We start from the raw sequence: 25,399 nt of genomic DNA, 5'->3' as shown, positions 1-25,399 counted from the left end.
AATCGTTGAGAGGACGTTGGTGTTGCCTTGGAGGAGGTTTGTGCTCTGTGAGTGCTCTTGTTATTATTATTGCTACTCTAGTCTAACAGTGGTCTACACTTGGGCAGGTCCCTGTGCATGTGAACCTCTCCTAGCATTTTCTATAGGGCCTGGGTGGCCCCATACCCTCCCCTGCCACTGCTAAACAGATTACTGACACTTTGGCTACCCTGACTAGACTTGTGAGGAATAGTGGATTGGTTTCCCATTGCCTTTTCGAGGCAGGTGGAATTTTAACTCAGAGTGTAGAAAGTCAAGAGATATACTGTAAGGCATTTTTGCTCATGTGTCAACAATTCTGCCATGCTCTCACCTGCAGAGCAATGTGAAATGAAGTGTCTAGCTTAAGAATACAAGCTGTCTGGTCAGGGAACTGAACCCATGATCAAGTGATTGTGAGTGCAAAATCCTAACCACTAGGCCACATGCTTCACAGTTTGATATATAAGAAATCATAAAAGATTAAGAAATAGATTTGATAACAATTTTTGATACATTTGAGAGATTTTATTTTGTTTATTATCATTTGTTATATTGGAATAGAATGTTTTTCAAATCTAGGATTTAGATTTATCTAGCAGCATTTTTAAATACCTATTAGAAAAATCAAATCCATAATCCAGAGACAAATTTGCATAAGGTGGTTCAGACTTTAATGAAAATACTGCAAAGAGATTCTGGAGGTGAATGTCTCTGCTAGTCTAGGTTAAACCTCTCAGAAAATGCAAAAGATTTACATTTCTGTTTAGTACTGGATTAGATTTGATTAAAAATCTATGATCAAAAGACATTTCAACCAAGACCATTCAACCTTTTGTATTTTTCAAGCCTATTTAGGAACATATTAAATGCATCCTTTTAAGTTAGTAGGTCATTTGAAGGTGATTTTGCTGCTATTTCTAGTTGATAGAAATGCCACAGAGAGTTGTTCCCAAGCATGCTGACTCTTTATGCAAAATGTTCAGTTTAGGTGGTGATGTAGACTGGTAGAATGTGTTCAACTGATCAAAATATAAAAGAGGAAAGTCTTGTAAATTTCTTACCTTATAAGAAGATTTTGGAGCATCTACTAAAGGCTGGATATAGTTAGCTTTCAAGTTGTCTACTGTTTGACTCTGAAGTGCAGCTAACCACTGATCATATTCTTTTGATGAAGGACATCGCACCATCAGGTAATGACCCCTCTATTCAACACAAAACAAATGCCATCAATGAACAGTCTAGTATAAAATAATTTTATCATCTTAATAACTATTACATAAATTTAAGCATATGCACACACACAAATGTATATTATATATATGTACACACAAATATATACATATATACACACACACATGTATCTATATATGTGCCAGTGGGATGTAAATAGTACAATTTGAGCATGGTCAATGCCAGTGCCACCTGAATGGCCCCTGTGCCAGTGGAAATTAAAAAGCACCCACTATACTCTTGGAGTGGCTGGCGTTACGAAGGGCATCTAGCTGTAGAAACTTTGCCAGATCAGATTGGAGCCTGGTGCAGCCTCCTGGCTTACCAGTCTTCAGCTCAGAGTAAAAGGTAGACTGTATGATGCATGTGTATGAACAGCCATGCTACATGGCAGTGAAACATGGGCCGTGACTTCTGAGGACAAGTATAAGCTCGCAAGGAATGAAGCCAGCATGCTCCGCTGGATGTGTAATGTCAGTGTTCATACTCGACAGAGTGTAAGTACTTTGAGAGAAAAGTTGGACCTAAGAAGCATCAGTTGTGGGGTGCAAGAGAGACGTTTATGCTGGTATGGTCATGTGGTGAGAATGGATGTGGATAGCTGTGTGAAAAAGTGCCACATCCTAGTGGTTACAGGAACCTGTGGAAGAGGTAGACCCAGAAAGACTTGGGATGAGATGGTGAAGCATGACCTTTGAATATTAGGCCTCACTGAGGCAATGATTGGTGACTGAGAAATATGCTGTGCTTGAGAAGACCTGGCAAGCCAAGTGAGACCATAACCCATGGCCTCTACCAGGGGTGTAACCAGCCCACTTATGCGCACATACTGGTGCATGACACCAGTATGTGCCATGACTACAAGTTTATTTTGCTTGATGGGTTTTGTTTTAGAGCAGAGCATGTTGCCAAATGTCTTGGTAATGTGTTGTCTTGGCCTCTCTATGCGGCTTGAAAGGTGCTGTTTACGTGCCACTGGCTGGGTTACACTTAGATATGTACACACACACACACACACAAATAAATACTCCCCACACCCACACGTATATTAAACAGAGTCACACAGAGTAATATTGAATAAAATAGAAGTGGGTACAATGATATTTGACAAATTCCTGTTCAATCAAAAGTGAGAAAACTGTCCATTGTTTCATGAAATTGTTTCATGAAATAGTTTCATGAAAAGGTTATCCTGTTGGAAAATATGTGTGAAAACACTATGGGCAGTGAATTACATCATTGCACGTGTTTCTGCATTGTTAAACATCATCAGCCACAAATACTGAACAACCTTTTGATAAGAACAGTTGGTCTCATACATAACAACAACAACAAACAGTAAATTTACTGATGTGTATGAAGTTTGTTCAAGCTAGAAATAATTAGAATCGCGTGAAGCAGTACCAAAAAAGATATACACACGTAGAATTTTATTTATGATATTTACATAATAAAAATGGGATGGTTGTTTTTGGAATGCTTTTGATTCCAGATCTACTTGAGCAGGGCTGATAGTGTGGTTAAAATATTGTTTCTTGACATTTTCCCATTCCATACTACAATATCTGCATGTCTTGGTCACATATACAGATATATGTCTTGTGTACACAGACACATATATCTTGCCTAGGCATTGCGAGACTAACAACATGTTGTATGTATGTTTCAGAACAAAGTATTATATGACCATAGAGCAGTAATAAGAAAAAGAAATGACACAGGAAAAACAATGGTTATGTTATGAACGTCATATATGATATATATATATATATATATATACATACATATATATATACATACATATATATATACATACATACATATATATACATACATACATATATATATATACATACATACATATATATACATACATACATATATATACATACATACATATATATATATACATACATACATATATACATACATACATACATACATACATACATACATACATACATACATACATACATACATATATATATATATATATATATATATATATATATATATATATATATATATATATATATATATATATAAAACAACTCTAAAAAGCGATGCATGATGCTAGGATTTGTGACTCGATTTAAATATAACAATTCCAAATCCTTGTTAGTATATCTGCGTAAGTGGAATCTGGACTGGCTAGTTTGTACAGGCATCAAGTCGTATAAGTTGTAGTAATCCATTTTACTATAGGCACAAGGCCTGAAATTTTGGGGTCTAGTTATATACAACACTCCCAATATGTAACTGGTACTTATATTATTGACCCCGAAAGGACAAAAGGTGAAGTCGACCTTGGTGGAATTTGAACTGAGATCATAAATACAAATGAAATGCCACAAAGCATTTTGCCCGGCATGGTAATGATTCTACCAGCTCACCACCTTACGTAAAAGTTGTAAAAATGAAATCAAACTAGATAGTTATATTGTGAAATCATTTAATATGTATGTTTGAGACCCGCATGATATATAATAGGAAATGCATCCATTACACAAGATCTTCATCAGTAAATACATTTTGAGAAAGGTCTTGCATAACAGATGCATTTTCTATTTTATATCATGCAGACCTGAAATATACATATCAAATGATTTCAAAATATAACTATTTGGTTTGACTTCATCATAACAACTTACATATATATATATATATATATATATATTGATAAAACGGTAAGATAACAAAAGAAAGAAAGAGACCTCAATATTATGTAAATAGAGGAAATTTATCTATACAATATGTTACATTACTCGGTAGTCAAGATAAAACTCTGAGTTTCAGATGCCGAAGTGGAAATCCACAACACCATCTCTTCGGTTATCTGGCTATTTGAAAACGTTATGAAAAAGATTTTTTCATAACGTTTTCAAATAGCCAGATAACCGAAGAGATGGTGTTGTGGATTTCCACTTCGGCATCTGAAACTCAGAGTTTTATCTTGACTACCGAGTAATGTAACATATTGTATATATATACAATATATGACATCGACTTCCTGTCCCATCTTCCCAAAACAACAGAAACAAATTCAGTTTTACTAAGTTTTGATGTGGTAAGCCTCTACACCAATATTCCACACGATTTAGGAATAAAGGCGATTAAATACTGGTTAGAAAAACATAGAGAAGTGATTCCCAGCAGATTCACAGTGCCTTTTATATTAGACACAGTCAAGCTTATTCTAGAAAATAACACATTCTTCTTCAATGGAAAGAATTACATCCAAATTAGAGGCACGGCGATGGGAACGAGGTTTGCTCCCGTTTACGCCAACTCTGTAATGGGATACTTAGAAGAACAACTCTACCAAGAGGTGGAGGTAAACTATGGCACTGGGTTTAGAAAGTATATTGAAAAGGCATGGAAGAGATACCTAGACGACTGTTTCATAATCTGGACAGAATCTCTAAATACTCTGGAAGAGTTCAATATCCTCCTGAACAACCTACACCCATCTCTCCAATTTACAAAGGAGATGAGTAGTACCAAATTACCATTCCTGGATATAATGGTAATTAAAAAAGACACCACCATCACCACAGATATATACTATAAACACACAGACACACATCAATACCTAAATTTTAAGTCGTGCCATCCACCACATACAAAACGTAACATCCCATACTGCCTAGCCAGAAGAATTTGTACCATTGTAGAAGATGCAAATATCAGGAACAAACGCCTAATAGAACTAAGAGAATTTTTGCTCAAACAAAATACCCATCTCTACTTATAGAAAATGGCATACAGCGGGCTATAAAAATACCTATACAACAACTTAGGACAACCCAAGGAAGAGGAAACAAGAACAAGTCATACCATTCATAGTGACACACAACCCATGTCACCAGAATATCTTCAACATTGCCAAAGCAAACCTACCAATCATTGCCCAAAGTAATGAATTAAAAGACATAATCACGGATCGAGCTATGGTGCTTAGTAAAAGACAGCCTAAAAACTTGAAACATTACTAACAAAGGCAAAATTTGACCTCAGCAACAAAGACCAAACATTCACGGTATCTAAATGCAATGATAGCCGATGTGGCACATGCCAATTCATACATACCGGTCAATATATAAACACAAAACCGGGAAAATATTCACAAACGCGAATATGAACTGCAAAAGCAGAAATTTAATTTACTGCATCAAATGCCCAAATTGTGAAGAAATATGTAGGTCAGACGGGAAACGCACTATTAGAACGCTCACGTGTACACCGGCAACAGATTAGAGACCCAGAGGTCCGTCAGATACCTTTGAGTAACCACCTAGCAACATGTGGTCGGAAAATATATATAATATTTCCATTCTACAAATTACACAGCCCAAGTGAAATCGAGAGGAAAATCAGAGAAAAGAATTTTATTGATAAATTCGAACCCAAGCTAAATAAGCAATAATAATAATAATAATACTTAGAGGTATTACTTCCACTGCTACGACCATGACCACTAACAACAACAACAATACTAAAGGTGATCAAGACGAAGATAGCAGGAAAATTATCTTATTTAGGGTTAAAAGTTCTATTGCCATAACCATCACCACTAGCAACAATAATTAAGGTGCTGACAATGATGATGATGACAATTGAAATATAAAAATATAAAAATCTCTGACAAAGGATATTTACAACATTTCTAAAAATAACCCAACAATTGCTGCTTCGGCCAGGGTCAAGATACAGGACTCTTGACATGTCCAACAAAGCGTGACGCCTAAACCAATCAGCTCAACCAACCAATCAGCTTAAGTAATTGAGTGATACTACACACTGATTGGTCAGAATACTGTTTGCAAAACCTAGCACTCTGGAGCCTACCCAGCTGTATTTATAGCACAGAATCAATCATCTTGCTACAGTCAAAAATTGTGAAGCATGACTGTCAACACTACTACATGAACCCGAAGATTGCAGAATTCAATGCATGAAAGTACTAGTTCAATCAGAATGAATATTTAACATTCTACTATTTCATTTTATTTTATTCAATTATAATATATTATCTTATAATATATCATTATAAGATTGTAAATAAAACGTGAAAATCAGACAAGGTTGGAATTCTTTTTATTAATATATTCTTCTATACACAATCACACACACCCATATATATATATTCTATATATATATATATATATATATATGTGTGTGTGTTTGTGTGTATATATATATATATAAATGTAAGATCTAGATATTGAGGTATAGGAAGAAAGTTGGCTTCAAGCAATCCACAGTAAATATAAAAAATAACTTTCAAGGACAATAGTGGTTTATTGGGACGGAAGTTCTGGATATTTATTGTATCGAAGTGCAAAAAACTGAAAAAAGTTCTTTTTATATTTCACAGTAGTCAACCAGGGTTGCCAGGTGTGTGAATAACAACTCAAGATGTATGGAATGGAGTAGATAAGATCTAGGCGAAGTGTATAGCGCTGGCTACTCTTCAGGCCAAGTATATTTTGATTGAATCTTCCATACCCTCTTCCATGTACCCCCTTGCAGCAGTGTAAACTTTCATTTATCAAGATATCCTTGGTCTGAAGAGTAGCTTGCAGTATACTCCTTGTCTGGATATTTACCACTTCTGAGGTTCCGTTTACTATGAAACATATATAGCCCAAATCTTATGTACTCCATTCCATAACTCCTGTATATATATATATATATATATATATATATATATATATATACATACACACATACATACATATATATATACATACACATATATACACATATATTTATACATATATATACACACATATATATATACATATATAAACACACACACGTACATACATACATACATACATACATACCATTTGAGCATAGTCGTTGCCAGTGCTGCCTGACTGGCTCATGTGCCAGTGGTACATAAAAAGCACCATTCGAGCATGGTTGATGCCAGTACCACCTGACTGGCCCTCATACCGGTGACACGTTAAAAGCACCCACTACACTCTCGGAGTGGTTGGTGTTAGGAAGGGCATCCAGCTGTAGAAACGTTGCCAAATCAGATTGGAACCTGATGCAACCTTTTGGCTTGCCAGTCCTCAGTCAAACTGCCCAACCCATGCCAGAATGGAAAGTGGGTGTTAAACGGTGATGATATATATCTGTACATACAAGACAATCATGCAGGAGGGAAATGCCTTGGGTGAGCATTCTAGATGCTAAATATACCACATACAATGAAGTTAGTCTAAAATGCAATGAAATGGCTTAAAAAACTTTAACTTTGATTATTCTTGAAATTATAGGATAAAAATTATCTCCTAAGTTATCTTTTATCTTTAATCTTTTTTATTTGTTTCAGTCATTGGATTGCAACCACGCTGGAGTACCACCTTGATGGGTTTAGTTGAACAAATCAACCACAATATTGCTTTCTTTTTAAGTTTGGTACTTATTCTATCAGTCTCTTAGGTGAACTGCTGAATTACAGGGACATAAACAAACCAACACCAATTGTCAATAGGTGGTGGTGGTCTAACATAAACACAAAGACACACACAGACACACATGATGGGTTTCCTTCAGTTTCCATCTACCAAATCCACTCACATGGCGTTGGCCAACACAGGGCAATGGTAGAAGACACTTGTCCAAGATGTTGTCCAGTAGGATTGAACCTGAAACCATGTGGTTGTGAAGCAAACGTTTAACCAAACAGCAAGAGAAACATAACTTTAATGAAATCAGCGAATGCAACTGTTCAGAAAATAAAGACAATGGCGTTACGAGTGGGTCCTGTCTTTAAAGCCAACTGGTGAAAGCAACAGACATTTTTGATGTACTTAGATCTCATCTTGGAAGAAGTATATCCACTTCAGTTGGCAAGAAAAAGGGGTGATCAGTTTTTCATTAGTCCCTGCATTTCCCTAACCCCCACTTATTGCATTCACATGTACTCCTTACTTATGCACACTCAGCTGTGTTCTACCATACCTTCTCTCTTGCTCCCTCTCACTTTTGCTCTCTCTCATTCTCCCTCACTCTCTCTCTCTCTTTTGCTGTCTCCCTCTAACTAGGGTCACCATGCATCTCCCATACAGCAAGACTCCTGTTTTCTATGTTCTAACTTTTCATTACCTGGCATAAAACTACCCCTCAAAGGGTCTTTATCTTGCAAGTTACTTGGTAATCTCACTGGTCCTAGTGCCATATATAAAGGCATTCGTCCACTCTGTAAAGTGGTTGGCATTAGGAAGGGAACCACTTGTAAAAACCATGCCAAAACAGACCTCACCAATGCTGGTGCCACATAAAATGCATTCACTTCACTCTGTAAAGAGTTGACATTAGGAAGGGCATGCAGCTGTAAAAACCATGCCAAAACAGACCTCACCAGTGCTGGTGTCACGTAAAATGCACTCCCTCCCTCTGTAAAAGGGTGGTGTTAGGAAAGGTACCCAGCTGTAAAAACCATGCCAAAACAGACCTCACCAGTGCTGGTGCCATGTAAAAAGCACCTAGTCCATTCTGTAATTTGGTTGGCATTAGGAAGAGCATCCAGCTGTAAAAACCATGCTAAAAGAGACAGTGGATCTTGCTGCAGTCCTCTGGTTTGCCAGCTCCTAAACCATTCCACCCATGCCAGTATAGAAAATGGACGTTAAACAATGATGATGATATGATGATATTCTGTATATATATATTTATGGGAGAGAAGAAAAGAAAGTAGTAATGCTAGTTATGAATATTGTCAATAAGGCAAACCTAAAATGTCTTAGGAGAGTGTTTTGACTGCTAAATACACATACACTAGTATCTCACTGCATTGGTCATAACCATAATTATACACTTATTAGGATGAATATTTTTTGCTATTTGAGAGCCAGCACAACTAAAATGACAAAATGACAAAAAGAAATATTTAAGAGGGTTGGTCTGAATATAGAACAAGAAAAAGTGCACTCGGTTTTGGAAATGGGACAGCATGATAGGCAGGCTACGAGTAACTAGAGACTAATATTTAGGTGACCTGCTAAAGCAATGAACTGTAAAAAAAAGTGGTAGTTTGGTGACAACAGGTTAATGACAAAAGATTTTGTTTAGATATTGAGCTGTACAGAGTATGTAACTGACAAATAGACACCCAATAGCTTCAGGTATGAATTTTTTTAAATATTAAAAGAATAGAGGTGATTCACTGAATAGGAGAGTCAATTTGTCTCGTATACTTGTTTGTATACAATATAAACAGTTGTGCTTTAGATATGGACAGAAAAGAGTTAAAGCAAATTTGAAAAACAACTAGGGAGTTTATACTAAATTTAGGACATCATCAAACAAAATTAAACAAAACAGCTGCAAGAATTTCATAGCGATTAAGTGTAATGTTTTTAATTATTCTGTCATGAAACTGTAAATATTTTAGAAATGGCAATCTGAAACTGCATTACAAAAAAAAAATCACATTGTTGCACTGCGAATGCTCATGGTGATTTTGATGATTATTAAGAGGATACACTGAAATATTGCATTACTTACTCCAGGTCAACACCAGAATTTGGACCTAACACTACTACTAGCAAAATATCTGTTAATTATGCAATACATCTGCTCCTTTTTGTACTGAGCTATACAAACTCATAGCCCTATAAATACCAGTAAGAATTAAGCATCTTGGCTATGGATGCAACATTAATGTTGGGATACAAACCAGCAAATCTTTAACCATATACCTACTTAATATCCAAGTAAAAAAAAAGAAATAACCAGGTGGGTCACATTAAAAACTAGTAAAGAAAAAAGAATAATGAAAACTATCAAAAGCCAATATAATTAATGGAATGGAGAAAATAAAAGGAAGTCAATATTTCAGACATTAGTCCTCTATCAAAACGGAAAGAAAGAGAGGGAAAAGAAAAAAATGGAAAGAAAAAGCATGATGTTGGTTCAAAGACGGCAGGCTGGAAGTATAGTGGAGCAAAGAAGCTGATTTTAGGCAAAGAAGAGTGAACAATACTCAGGAAAATAAGTGTGAAAGTAAAAATATAGTATGTGTGAATTCGGTGTATGTGTATTGCAAGTGTGGGGGAAGATGGTAAAGTGAAATGCTGTGTGGGTGTGTGTAAGCTAAGTTTATATATGTGGATGAAGAAGAAACTAAGTATGATCAGACTTTATCCAGACTGCCTCAATTCATGCAAGCTTAATCCAAACTGCCTTTAATCCCTGGAGAACTGAACAAAGTGCCTTGTGGTATTTGTTCTGGCTCCTTACAATCTGAATTTAAATTCTGGCACAGTATTCTTGCTCTTTCATCCATTTCAATCAAGTACTAGGGTAAATTAAATCAATGAATCACCCCAGCACCCCTGTGGACTCATTAAGATTTACAATATTGTACCAATGTTAGAAATTATTGTTTTTCAAAGCTGGCCGGCTTTTGACTCTTGACTATATAATGATTTAAAAATTTACTGTTTTTCAGCCATAAAAATTCAAGATTAGGAAAATATGACCCAAATATTATAAATATCATATTTCTCATCTGCTTAACCATGAAGAGCTGATCACTTAAAATGGATAAAACTTGAGGAAGAGGGGAACCCAGGAAGACAAGGGACAAAGTATTGAAGGCTGATCTCAAGGTACTGAGTCTTATGAAGATGACTTTGGACTGAAATACCTGGTGCATTGCTGTACTCAAGAAGACCTGTCCATTCCAGCAGAATTGATATTGGTGCTGGTGTCACATAAAAGGTACTCATACCGGTGCCATGTTAAAAGCACTGGTGATGATGTTATGTAAAAAGCACCAGTACACTCTATAGAGCGGTTGCTGTTAGGAACGGCATCCAGCCAAAGAAACCATTCCAAAACAGACAATGGGGTCTGGTGAGGCCCCTGGCCTTAACAGCTCTAATCAAACCATCCAACCCATGCCAAATGGAAAATTGACATTAAATAATGATGATGATTCTTCAAAAACAATTCCCAAGAAATTAAAACAATGATACTGAAAGGCCATGTCATACACTGTGAAATAAGAACTGATGAATTTGCTAAGGAAGTTGGATTTAAAAGAATTTTATAAATTTTGTTGTTGTTTTCAATCGGACAATTGTTGGAACAATGTTGTCATTTAATCTCAGGTCAAGCCTGACTGAAGAAACCTATGATGGAAGGTGTTCAAACTGTGACCATTCAATCTTTATTTCTAGATTGTGTAGATGACACTATTCAGTTACTTATTGAAGATTGTAGGCTTTAATGTGAGAGAGCCATGATGGCAATTTCTAGTAAATTGAACATTCACTCTTCTTTTGTTGGATGCCTCTCTTACTTCAAATCACTCAACCTTGAAAAAAGAATGGAATCTGATATCAACCATACAGACTGCTGAAAGCAGAGTTATAAGGTATGTTTATAAGACTGGAGTGACAGGTTTTAAATTCATGACCACATAGCCTAAACCTTACAACCTTTGTGCATAATTAAATAATCTAGTTTCAATAATGCAGCTGCATCTTTATGAATTTCTAAAAGAAATGAGAATTCAACTGAGCAATTTATATGGAGTAATTTTAAATTACTGAGTGGAATGTACAATTTCCCGTAATGTAGACTGTCTCATGGTCCCAACTGATGAAATGGAAAAGGCGCTGCCCTGGAGGATGGTGAGGGAGATGTGCTGGAACAGCTACTCTGACTCATGACTTGTGGATAGTGGTGAGCATGAATATAGTCTGGTGGTGGAGAACATTGGAGGTCTCCATTGCCACAGGCTTCACTATAAACCTATCAGAGCATAACAAAATAGATAAATAAATAAATAAAGTAAAAAAAAAACTTACACCATCATCAATACCAATTACATTGTTGCCCATAACTGTTATGGTTCCTCCCATCAACAATATCTCATCACTGGGTTGCTGGTCTCCACAATTCTAAAAATATGCAAAAAGAATATATATATATGTGTATATATATAAATATATATATATAAAAGTAAGATTCAGTTGAATTAGGTATTTAAGTTGAGGCACCTTGTTAGGTTGGAATAATATACGCGCACAACAATATTATGTAAATATCAACTTGGCACATAAGTACCGGCTGAATGATATTCTTGCAGTGTCTGTAGACAATTAGACCCAGTTGAGTAAAGAAATCTGCTCTTGAGCTATTCAGACATGTACATTATATTAAATATACAGTCTGTAATATTTATGAATGGCAGATTCCGAGACAGCTGAATAAAATAGAAATGAGTAACAGTAGAGGTACAGGTGTCAATCCATTATGGATGTTACTAACGACTCCTTTAATTGGTTAATGAAAACATTATATTGTAAAGAAACCATTTTTGTCAGATGAATTCATGAACTTCAAAATAAAGGACATTTGTAGTGATTTAACATAGTTTAAAATCCATGGAGCAAAAACATTTATAGTGATTCTGCTACTATTTCAGTTGACAGAACTGTGTCAGCCTTAACTTATAATGCCAAACATTGTCACTTGGTATTAACACATGGAACCTAGAAGGGGAATCTAAAAAAATTTCTAAGACCAGTCATGTGACTATCCTCTACCAATCAAATCCTATTCAAAACATATACTAACTTTGGCCATGAACTTCCTATAAAGATAGCGCAAACTTCAAACCCTAGTCAAAAGCAAGACAGCTGTGGCGTAAGTCACGTCTTTCTATTTGGACCTTTTGATAATCAGTGTAAATTGTGAAACCAGTTAAAGCTTGAAATGTATTAATAAAAAATATTTTAACTACTCTCAGTGCATTTTCAACTTCTGTAGAATAAAATAACTTTGTGTTCTATATATATATATAGCTTTGTTCAGTAATTATGTATTTTCAAGTGTTTTATATAAAAAAGTTTTAAATGTCATAACTGATGGGATTTTCACAAGTTTAAGATGTTAGTCAACTAACCAAAACATTAATAGTTCAAACGCCTACATTCTCTCTTTTGATTAAGACATTAAACTGTCGAAGCCGCAGTTCATCTTTGTATAAACAGATAACATATTAACAAGTGTTCCTTTGCAATATGATGATCGAATCATATCTTGGCAAAATACAAATCTGTGATTCCAGTTCAAACAGGAATATGTTTCTGCTTCTTAATGCAGTGAAAGCTAGAAAAGTTCCAGCACTATTCACTCAGTGAGCAGAATAATTCTAAAGGGAAGAGATATACATACAAATCTATGGCAAACGATCTTGCTTGAATCTGGATCAATAAACACACTTGACTAATACATTTGATCTATCCCTCATCATTGATTCATCAGGTGTTACCCTATCAATAATTAATAGAATTGCAATAAATGAGTGTGCTTTTAAAAAAAGTTGTTTAAAAAAAAAAATTAAATTATAGATGTACATCATAGTAAACAAGCCATCCATTTTTTGCCATAAAATATCTTCTTTTCCAAGTTTTCAGTAGGGTTGACTTTTTTTTATTCATAGGTAGTTTTTCCATAACTCCTTCCATTCCAATAAAATCAGAGGAAAAATCTTGTGTATCCTGAAGAAGATATAGAAAATTTTAAATTGTATTTTAGTAAACTTTATATTTTTGAAAAAAACATTCAAGAAATATATAACACAAATAACAGTTTAAATTGGAAGAATTGTCAAAAGAGCAATGATCAATTTCCATTTGAATGTATTAGATTGGTATGTGAAATCAGTCCATTTTGTCTAAGAAGAAGTAAAAATCAACAGAAGAATCAGATTGAGAAGATTGTTGTTGGTTAATAATATCTTAAAAAAAAAATGGGGAAGATATAGAAAGTTCACAAGTTAATTAATTTGTTGTAAATAAAATGAAACGTTTGAGTGAAAAATCAATATGTATACACAGAAAGTAAAACATTGGTTCCCTATTACTCGATGCCACTTTACCCTCCATCAGGCATCTACCATACTCTGAATGTGTTGCTTCCCTGGGAATAGGTACAGTGAAGCTCCGACGTCTGGCAACTAGCTTGGTAAACACCCACAAAATTATTAACCATCATGCCAATAACCACCCTGAGCACCTTTTTGAGCCCCGTGTGTCTAACACATGTGGGCATGCCTACAAAGTCAGAAAACAGCACAGCTCCCATGACTTTCAGAAACATTTTTTCACACTCATGTATATGTCAGTGTCTGCATGTGTGAGTGTGTGTTTGGGTGTGAGTCTATTTAGATTCGTAAAAGGAGTGTTTGGGTGATTTACATAAATCATACAATGCATATGATACCTAGTTAACATTGTCAGTTTCAATGTAACAACACTTTTCTTGTAAAATGTTGTGTCTGTGTGTGCATAAGCAAATAAATGTGTGGGTGTAGATGTGTACGAATGTGTAACTGGTGTGTGATAAGTATGTTTGTATTTATGTTTTTGTGTTTGTATATATTTATATGATAATTAGTACCAACAATTATTATTTATTAAATGAGAATTATGCAAAGACAAAAACGTAGTTCTTTAAAACAAAAATTAAAAGAACTTAAATAATAAGTTTCTGTATAATTCTATTGAAATTTTGAAACAGTTTAATTAATGTTTTGTTAGAGTGTTTGTTATTTGCTTTACAAGTTGGGGTCCAGTTAAAATAGATTTGTTGTAGAGAAAAAGCAATTTGTATGTGATGGCTGACCAGCCAATGAAATTGCAGTAAATGTGCAAAAGTAAATAATCTTTGTGACATATTAGATGAGAGTGATGACACCATGTTAACTAGGTCTGTCCCAAGGGTTTGAAAAATGCACAAAAGAGTTTATCAACTGATGACTATTGGTATGCAAAGCTTGTTTACCTTGCCGCTTGAGCACACAAGCATGTAAGGACCAATGGAGGACAAGTTAACTTCAGGATAAAATTACAATGTGGCTGCACCATTTGTGAAGGAGAGCAACAAATATATTTCCCCTTCTTAGAAGTGAAGAAAAACTTAATCTTGCTGGATTGTGTGGAAAGTCACTAGTTAAGTTTCTAGCCTGTATTAAAATGGTACTTTCCAGAATAAGACATCAAGAAATACAAATGGATAAGAAAACCTTTCTCAAAAACAGTGGAAATGTAAAATTTCAAACTTCAAGAACAAGAAGCTTGTAAACTTGGAAAATGATCACACTTTTGTGTTGAAGTTTAAAGAATCATTGACAGCATCTGGATATCTAGTAAAAATAATATCCAGTTTGTCAGTCAGAAATCATAGTTTTTCCCTAGTTCATGGCTCAGTGAGTATGGTTTCTCAGCCTTAAAAAGTGTGAAAACAAAAAGAAGCAACATCTGGCATCTAGCAATGTGGTGAAAAGCATAAGAGTGTGTTCATCAACTTTAGATTTTTCAAAATTTGTCAAAAACTTCAGAACCATGTTTCTCAATAACAGACTCAGTGATTCTCTATTGTTTGCCTACTAGTTTTTAAAATTTACTTTGAATCAACTACTATGATGTAATAAAGTTTTTTTTTGTTGAAATAAATAATTAGTTCTGTTGTGCTTGGGGAGAGTGATTTTCTTTTTGTGCCTTATAATTTAACACACTCACTGGTAAAATGTCCGCTTATTATTTTTATTTTCCTAAAATTTTCTTTGCATCTTGCAACCTTTTCAATAGTCTTGAGAGTCAAGACTATTGAAAAGGTTGCAAGATGCAAAGAAAATTTTAGGAAAATAAAAATAAGAAATAAGTGGAAATTTTACCAGTGAGTGTGTTAAATTATAAGGCACAAAAAGAAAATGACTCTCCCCAGACACAACAGAATATGTTTCAACACATGAACTCACATAAAGAATCTTGCAAACCAAATCCCAAAACTAAATATTAGTTGTTTGCAGACATAAAATCCAGGAAACCTTTTCCCCTTTTATGCTTAGTTCTTTACTGTCTGTATCAGAAATGGAGTATCATGGAATTTGTCAAGAATACAAAGAAGTTGCAGTAAAAATGGTATGTTGGATATATAATTATGTTATGAAACAAAAAAATTTGAGAAAGTCAGAAATAGACTTAAAATGGTAAGTAAAGTTTAAGGTTTACAACTAATGGCCATTTACAAGTCCAACCAGACTGTTGAATTTATGTGGCTAATGTTCAGTGTATATATTTGCAGGTTGATGCATGTATGGAAAATATGGGCAGACAGGGACTTTGGGCAAAGTATTTAATGCAATGTTTTAAAGACATACTAAAGAATTGAAGACATACTAAAGAGTTGTTTGCAAGTTCAATAAAACCCGATTTTAGTGAGCACAGAAGAAAGAGAATGGGGATACAATTTGCCAATGACTGGATGTTTGCTGATTACTCAGATGGCCTTTTGGTTATGGTCTGGAATATATATATATGTCACAGTTACTTTTCCTTGAATATGTTAGTAGTACTCTAAGGTTGAGCATACTTCATTGCTTAACAATTCTTCACAGCTGAAGTAGTTGGACCATAAGATAAAAGTTGGGTTTGCGGAAAAAGACTACGTCAGTCAGACATACAAGTATATGAAGAGACTAACTGATACAAAATGTACAAATTGTTAAATAATTCAACCTCAGTGCCAGCAGTATTTGTAGAAGAAATGTGAGAATGTCAGGAAGAGCTGAGCACATCAAAATTACTGAGAAGGATGAGTTGGTTGAGGCAGGCTTCATCAATTAAGGGAGATAAAGTCAAACAATTTGATTGTGGTAGGGATGGTTTGAAAAGCAGTTGACACTACAGATGAAAATGTAAAACTATCAAAAAGAATACAATGCCACTTGTTTTGTGATTTTTTGAAGACATTGCAGAATATATTTGATATTGGATATCTGTAATCAATATTTTTGAATTTCCTTTGGCAGTGAACCAGCAGAATCATTTGCACTACAGGCAAAATACTTAGCAGCATTTTGTTTGTCTTAACATTCTGAGTTCAAATTCCTCCAAAGTTGACTTTGCCTTTCATCCTTTTGGGGGTTGATAAAATAAGTACCAATTGAACACTGGGGTCAACATAATTGACTTACTCCCTTCCCCAAAATTGCTGGCCTTGTGTCAAAAACTTAAAGCAATATTTGAACTTTCTAAGGCAACTGACAGAGATTATTTTTCAAACTATATTTCATATTTCCTGGCACCCTATATAAAGTTAATGATCTTTAATGCAGATCTCTGTCAACCTGCTATTTCATTAGTACATTATTTGTGATCTGTGCTAAACAGAAATGCTTATTGTAAAACCAAAGAAATACTTTGTAGATTTATTAATATTAGTTTATTCTATTTTCAAGTATAACCCCCCCCCCCTGAGAATAGAGTTATTTCTTATCACTCAGATAAAATGCTATTATTTAATAATACAACCCAATGAAAGGATTTGAAATTAAAAGACATTATATTTATACATGCATGTACAAAGACAACACCCTTCTTTGTACTGTGATTACTAGAAAAATGTAAAAGATAATGACAGGAAATAGCTGCATTTTTGGGGTTAATTGTAATAAAATGTAAAACTTACATCAGGAACCAAATGGATATTGTATAAATCCATAAAAAGTGGGGACTGAAAATAAATTTAAAACACATAAATTAAAATGTAAAAGCTGACAAATCAAAAGTAAAATTATAAAGGAGAGAAAGGTATTAAAACAATTAAATGCATTAAAATGTACATTATAATTAAATGTCCTTAATATTTATAATATAATAATGAAATAATTGTATATAGTGCTCAGGGGTGCTACAAAGAAATCTCCTACCCTTTACTTTTCTTTGCCTACAGAATAAGTACAATTATTATATTATGAATACATTAGGTATCATAATGAACAGAAAGATATATGCATAATGATGATGATATCATCATGTGTGTGAATAGCCATGCTACATGGCAGTGAAACATGGGCCGTGACTGCTGAGGACATGCGTAAGCTTGCAAGGAATGAAGCCAGTATGCTCCACTGGATGTGTAATGTCATTGTGCACACACGAGAGAGTGTAAGGGCCCTGAGAGAAAAGTTGGATTTAAGAAGCATCAGATGTGGAGTGCAAGAGAGTTGACTGCACTGGTATGGCCATGTGATGCATATAGATGAGGACAGCTGTGTGAAAAAGTGTCACACCCTAGCAGTAGAGGAAACCAGTGGAAGACCTGGAATGAGGTGGTGAAGCATGACCTTCAGACGTTGGGCCACACCAAGGCGATGACAAGTGGACGAGACCTCTGGAGGTATGTTGTGCTTGAGAAGTGAGACTGTAATTGTGACCTATGCCAGTGCAATAAAACAAGCCCATTTAAGAGTACCCTTCAATTATTTGGCAATAAACTGTGCTTGCAAAGACCTGTTGAGGCAAGTGAAGCTATTGTCATGGCCAATGACAGTACTGCCTGACTGGCTCCCATGCCGGTGGAACCATTCAAACATAGTTGATGCCAGTGCTGGCTGACTGGTCCGATGCTGGTGGCACATAAAAAGCACCATTTGAGCATGGTCATTGCCAGTGCCACCTGACTGGCTCCATGCCAGTGTCATGTAAAAAGCACCATTCAAGCGTGGTCAGTGCCAGTACCATCTGGCATGTAAAAAACACCCACTAAACTCTCAGAGTGGTTGGCATTAGGAAAGGCATTCAGCTGTAGAAACTTTGCCAGATCAGATTGGAGCCTGATGCAGTCTCTTCTGGCTTGCCAGCCCCAGTGAAACCCATGCCAGCATGGAAAGTGGACGTTAAACGGCGACGATGATGATGATGATGATGAATATATATCACTATATCACTGTACTGACCAGACTATTGGATGTTGTTATATGCTGCTGGACATAATGACTTCCTCTCATTGTTTTAGCATTTAAAGGATGCTGCCCATTGGTTAAAAGAGCAAGCCAACACACCCCTGTACAGAATGCCAGTCCATCATAAGATTACTCATTTACAGTTGAGTGGACTGGAAGAATGTGAAATGAAGTTTTGTTCAAGAACACAATATATTGTTGGTCTGGGAATTGAAACCACAATCTTGCAATCATGAGTACAACACCCTACCCACTAGGCCACACACCTTCACCCCCCACCCCATAACTGGATATTAAGTCTTAAATCCAGACGGCTGCTGTCATCATCACCATAATTTTTTTTCCTATGCCTACATCATAATTTTTATGTGTTTCAAATCAAATGCTATGAGGAATCTAGCCTCCTTATTACATCCAGCATTCATTCCCATCTGGTAATGAAGTTTACTGTCACATTTATGGGTGTTGGAAGGAAGGTCTGTAACCAAATTTGTCCATGCCTGGATTGCAAACAATCTTCTAGACATTGTTTGGTCTTAGCAGTAGGAACTTGATCCATCAGCAAGTGCAGTAGAAATAGGGAAACCAAAATGCATTTGATGGCTGAAGAGAGTTATTTATCAACCACTCAGTAATGGTTAGTCGACCCAATGGGAAGCAATGACATTCAAATCTCATTATCACTGGCAATAGCAGCTGTTATAATAACACTTTTAAACTGATACCACTTTGATTGTGTAATGGTGAAATTTACTGTTGCGAGTGCTAAACGTAATTACAGCATATTTCCAATAAAAAAGAATGTGTAAGATTAACTGGATCAAGTTAATACATTGTTTCCTTAATTCAGATAAGAATTACTGTACTCATATGATTTTAAAGCAAAATAAATGTCAAAGGGAATATTTGAGAGATAATAATAATAATAATAACTTGCATATCAAAATGAATTATGTTACAAAGAATATGTTGGTCTCCATGGATTGAAACAATACAAAAATAATATTGAAAACCACACAATACAAAAACAGATGCAAACAAATGATGAAAATACACAAAAATTTCAGTTGACAATGGATGCTAAATAAAGTTGATAGAAAGTAACAGCAGTTTGTGATAAAAGGTTCAATGAAAATGAATGATTGAATGAAGCTGGACGTGAAAGAGTTCAGAACTACAAAAATCATTTTTCAGGTCAAAATTAACAGAGATTAGACAATATTAAAAAAAAAAAATATGAAAAGATTTGTTTGTCTCCTCATAATGTATGTGTGTATGTCTGCCATATATGTGTTTGTGTGAGAAGAACATTCAGTCTGATATGCTCAACACAAAAACAGCGATATGGCATTTCTTGCAAGCGTCTGTTTTGCTCCCAAAAATGGAGCCACTTGACCAGTGGAATTAGATAACTCTGGTTTGAGCCAAAATGCTGATAATTTCATTTTAAGTTTCTTGTAGTATTCTGTCAAGAGAGATATTAAGCTATGCAGCAGTGATTGGGTTAAACCAGTGAGACAGGTATGTCATGAAAATTGTTTACACAAATTCAGGACATTGATGTAATGAAACTGTCAATGAAAGAAAAAGTGCTGCTATAATCTAAGCCTTAAAATGATCTTAATAATGACAAATTAATAAATAGGATTAATAATGATAATCTAATAAGATTATGTTGTAATCATGATCACCAGATTGTGGGTTTGACTCCTGGACTGAGTGGTATGTTGTGTTCTTGAGCAAAACCATTTCACATTGCTTCAGTCCACTCAGCTGTAAATGGGTAACCCTGTGACGGATTAGACTTCAGGGGAATGCTGGCCCTGCTCACCAAGCTAGTCGGGTGACATCATTTGAAATTGAAAAAAACAAAAACAATGTAAAGCACATAGTGAATTTTCATACTTATAATTGTTTTTGGTTTCTTGTATGTCCATAAATTGTTGGTGACAGAACAGAAGTCACCACCCATGAGAAAATACAAAAAAAATGTATCAATGATAACAAAATAGAAGAAAAAAAAAAGCAGTAGTGTAAAATAAGCCAACTTTAGATAAGTTCAAATATGTTTGGAAGATATTTGATCCAGAAAAGGTAACTGTCAAGAGAAAAATTCTCTCTATTTTAACTGATCTAAAGTTTGTATATTTTACACCATTGCACTGCAGGCCGCCCATACATTCTGTTCTGGCCTGATTGCCAAAGCATGAAACAGGAATTATCCCATTGGAGACCTATAACCGACATACTTTTATTTATCAAATGTCATATAGAAATATTTAACCAGGTGATACATGAAGGAGTCATACCCAGTGACTGGTGTAGCAGCATAATAGTCAACTACTACAAAAGTAAAGGTGACGCTTTAGATACAAAAAATTACTGAGGTATCAAGTTGTTGGATCAGGTAATGAAGGTCATGGAGAGGGTCATAGCCCAACTAATTAGGGAGAGAGACAGTTTAGATGAGATACAGTTTGGGTTCGTGCCAGGGAAAAGCATCACTGATGCCATATTTCTGGTAAGACAGCTGCAGGAGAAATACCTAGCCAAAGATAAGCCCCCGATCCCTTATTTGGTGGTCAATGAGGAAACTAGGGATAGATGAATGGTTAGTGAGAGCTGTGCAAGCCATGTACAGGGACTCTGTCAATAAGGTGAGGGTTGGCAACAAGTACAGTGAAGAATTCCGGGTAGAGGTAGGGATCCACTAAGATTCAGTCCTAAGCCCCCTCCTATTTATCATAGTCCTCCAGGCAATAATGGAGGACTTCAAGACAGGATGCCCCTGGGAGCTCCTCTATGCTGACGACCTTGCTCTAATTGCCGAGTCACTTTCAGAACTAAAGGAGAAGTTTCAGGTGTGGAAGCAAGGATTAGAATCGAAGGGCCTTAGAGTCAACCTAGCTAAAACTAAAGTTCTAATAAGTAGGATGGCAGGCAAACCACAAATCCCTTCAGGTAAATGGCCCTGCTCGATCTGTAGAAAAGGCATAGGTAGAAACTCTATAAGATGTACCCAGTGTAAGCTATGGACACATAAGAGGTGCAGTAATATCAAAGGAAGGCTAACTGGGAAGATAGTTTTTGTATGTGGCAGATGCTCAGGAGCAATAAACCCTGAAAATGTGCAGAGACCATCTTCCGCCACATTCCAAGGAGAAAAACTAGAAGTAGTTGATAGCTTCCATTACCTAGGTGACCAAGTCAGTAGTGGGGGGTGGGTGCTCTGAAAGTGTAGCTGCTAGAATAAGAATAGCCTGGGCAAAGTTCAGAGAGCTCCTACCTCTGCTAGTGACAAAGGGCCTCCTGCTCAGAGTAAAAGGTAGACTGTATGACGCGTGTGTACGAACAGCCATGCTACATGGCAGTGAAACATGGGCTGTGACTGCTGAGGACATGCGTAAGCTCGCAAGGAATGAAGCCAGTATGCTCCGATGGATGTGTAATGTCAGTGTGCATACTCGACAGAGTGTAGTACCTTGAGAGAAAAGTTGTACCTAAAAGCATCAGATGTGGTGTGCAAGAAGACGACTGCTGGTATGGTCATGTGGGAGAATGGATGTGGATAGTGTGTGAAAAAGTGCCAATCCCAGTGGTTGCAGGAACCTGTGGAAGAGGTAGACCCAGGAAGACCTTGGATGAGGTGGTGAAGCATGACCTTCGAACTGAAGCAATGACTAGCGACCAAGACCTTTGGAAATATGCTGTGCTTGAGAAGACTCGGCAAGCTCAAGTGGGACCATAACCTTATGGCCTATGCCAGGGGTGTAACCAGCTCACTTATGCGTACCTTTCCTTCATTGGACACTAAACTCTGCTTGCGAAGACCTGTTGAGGCAAGTGAAATTGAAATCAAATTTGATGACTGGCATCCGTGCTAGTGGAGGACTAAGAGTGCCATACGAGCATGATCGTTGCCAGAGCAACTGGCCTTCGTGCCGGTGGCATGTAAAAAGCACCATTCGAGTGTGATCATTACCTGCATCGCCTTACTGGCACCTGTGCTGGTAGCACGTGAAAAACAACATTCGAGCGATGTCATTGCCAGTGCCGCTGGACTGGCTCCTGTGCAGGTGGCTCATAAAAAGCACCATTTGAGTGTAGCCGTTGCCAGTACCGTCTGATTGGCCCTCGTGCCTGTGGCACGTAAAAGCACCCACTACACTCTCAGAGTGGTTGGCGTTAGGAAGGGCATCCAGCTGTAGAAACTCTGTCAGATCAAATTGGAGTCTGGTGCAGCCATCTGGTTTGCCAGTCCTCAGTCAAATCGTCCAACCCATGCTAGCATGGAAAGCGGACGTTAAACAATGATGATGAAGATGATGATGAATATATAAATGCATATTTTATTAATTTATTTGTGAATTTCTAATATGAAAAAATCTATTTTTTCAAAATATTTTTCAATCTTAAACTAATTAAAGAATAAGCAAACAATTATTTGAGAAAGCAGATTATAACAGATTTAAGCTAATTGATTAAAAATGAAAATAGTGTTGTTAAAACTCTGGGACAGAACAGAGATGAGATGGATAGACTATATTTGGTATCAGGATATGGACTATAAAGATAAAACATTTCTGGTGGGAGAGTTTAAAATTTTGGCACAAGGCCAGCAAGCTCAGGGAGGGGTTGAGCCAATTACATTGATCTCAGTGCTCAACTGGTACTTATTTTGTTGATCCAAAAAGATGAAAGCCAAAGTTGAGCTCGGTACATAAAGGTGGATGAAAAGCCGCTAAGTATTTTGTTTGGTATGCTAATGATTCTACCAGCTCACCACCTTTGATGGGAATGTATTATCACAATAAGATTATCTGGTTTGAGTATTGTCTGGAAGAATTTAACTTTCCTTATTCTAATGGTTCCGGGTTCATTCCCACTGTGTGGCACCTTGGGCAAGTGTCTTCTACTATAGCCTCGGGCCGACCAAAGCCTTGTGAGTGGATTTGGTAGATGGAAACTGAAAGAAGCCTGTCATATGTATATGTGTATATATATATATGTATGTATGTGTGTGTGTGTGTGCTTATGTGTTTGTGTTTGTCCCCCCAACATCGCTTGACAACCGATGGTGGTGTGTTTACGTCCCCGTAACCTAATGGTTCGGCAAAAGAGACTGATAGAATAAGTACTAGGCTTACAAAGAATAAGTCCTGGGGTCGATTTGCTCGACTAAAGGTGGTGCTCCAGCATGGTCATAATTAAATTACTGAAATAAGTAAAAGAGTAATGATGTGGGAATTTAAAAGTAGTAGTGTACAAACAGTATTAAGTTGTACAGCGTTCAAATTTTGCTAGGATCAGTTTTGTCTTTTCTTATTCCCAGGGATTACTAAAGAAAGTACCAGTTATGTTCTAAGATTAATTCCATAAAACTTGTGGCCATGAGCGACTTAAAATAACAGTGTTGATTTCAAAAATATAGTTGTTTTTATTATGTACCAATACTCTTCAAGTCTCAAACATTGGGACTCACAGAGGAGGTGACAGGGGACTGAGACCCCTGGCGGTTTACTGTGCTTGAAAAGACATTTCAAGTTAAGTAAAAAGGTGGTTGCCCTTGCATATAGGCTTGTTCCTTGCAACCCTCTCCGGCTGAGCATTCCTAATCTTGCGGGTTCGTATTTGCTGGTGCCATGTAAAAAGCATTTGTACCAGTGCTGCATAAAAGCACCCATACCAGTGTTGTGTAAAAGTACCGAATACATTCTGTAAAGTGGTTGGCATTAGGAAGGGCATCCAACCGTAGGAACCATGCCAAAAGAGACTTACAGCCTGAACAGCCGGTCAGCTGGTCAGCTCTGTCCAATCCATGCCAGGAAAGAAAACGGATGTTAAATGATGATAATGATGAGTTGTTTTTATGTACCCCATATAAAAATTTATATACATGCATTGTTCACTATACAATTCTAGATAGGTTTAAAGATATATTTCTAGGTATATGTATATCCTAAAACTTACAAATAAATTTAAGTATATAAGATAAGGGAACTGCTGATAAATCGAGAAGCTGGTGACCAAAATGTAGATAGAACTAGGACTGAAATTGTGTGATATGGGTTAATGAGTCTAACAAACCTTAGAACAGAAAATTTTAAATGCTCCCCATATAATGTTGCAAACCACCTGCTTCTACTCACTTTGTGTCTCGTGGGGCTACTTGGGCACTTCATTGTTATTATCTCTTTGCAGCCCCTACTGATCATTCATTTCTCTTTCTCTTCTTCAAAATGGGAGTAGTTATGAAGATCCTCCGCAAGAACCTGCTTTGACAATCTTTCCCTTTTAGTGTAACTCCTTGTTTCCAAGTCCTAAGCTGACCACCCACCACCACATCCAGGTTTCATAGTTCTATGA

At 36.2% G+C, this 25,399-nt stretch overlaps 1 protein-coding gene across 7 annotated transcripts in view; it reads right to left on the bottom strand.

Annotated features, from left to right (window-relative positions):
• LOC115213538 overlaps positions 1-25,399 on the bottom strand; it is a 133,172-nt gene that overhangs the window by 26,502 nt on the left and 81,271 nt on the right. For all 7 annotated transcript variants that reach the window (XM_036504270.1, XM_036504271.1, XM_029782565.2 and 4 more), the window contains 4 exons: positions 17,758-17,802; positions 13,641-13,784; positions 12,087-12,179; positions 1,083-1,223 (listed from right to left, as the gene is read on the bottom strand). In XM_036504270.1, the coding sequence (XP_036360163.1) occupies positions 1,083-1,223; positions 12,087-12,179; positions 13,641-13,784; positions 17,758-17,802 (423 nt within the window). The remainder of the gene's footprint in view (positions 1-1,082; positions 1,224-12,086; positions 12,180-13,640; positions 13,785-17,757; positions 17,803-25,399) is intronic.

Source organism: Octopus sinensis, linkage group LG6, assembly GCF_006345805.1.
Source record: "Octopus sinensis linkage group LG6, ASM634580v1, whole genome shotgun sequence".
In the NCBI taxonomy this organism is placed as follows: domain Eukaryota; kingdom Metazoa; phylum Mollusca; class Cephalopoda; order Octopoda; family Octopodidae; genus Octopus; species Octopus sinensis.
The sequence above is the reverse complement of the archived record's forward strand: the minus strand, read 5'-3'. Positions and strand labels throughout refer to the sequence as shown.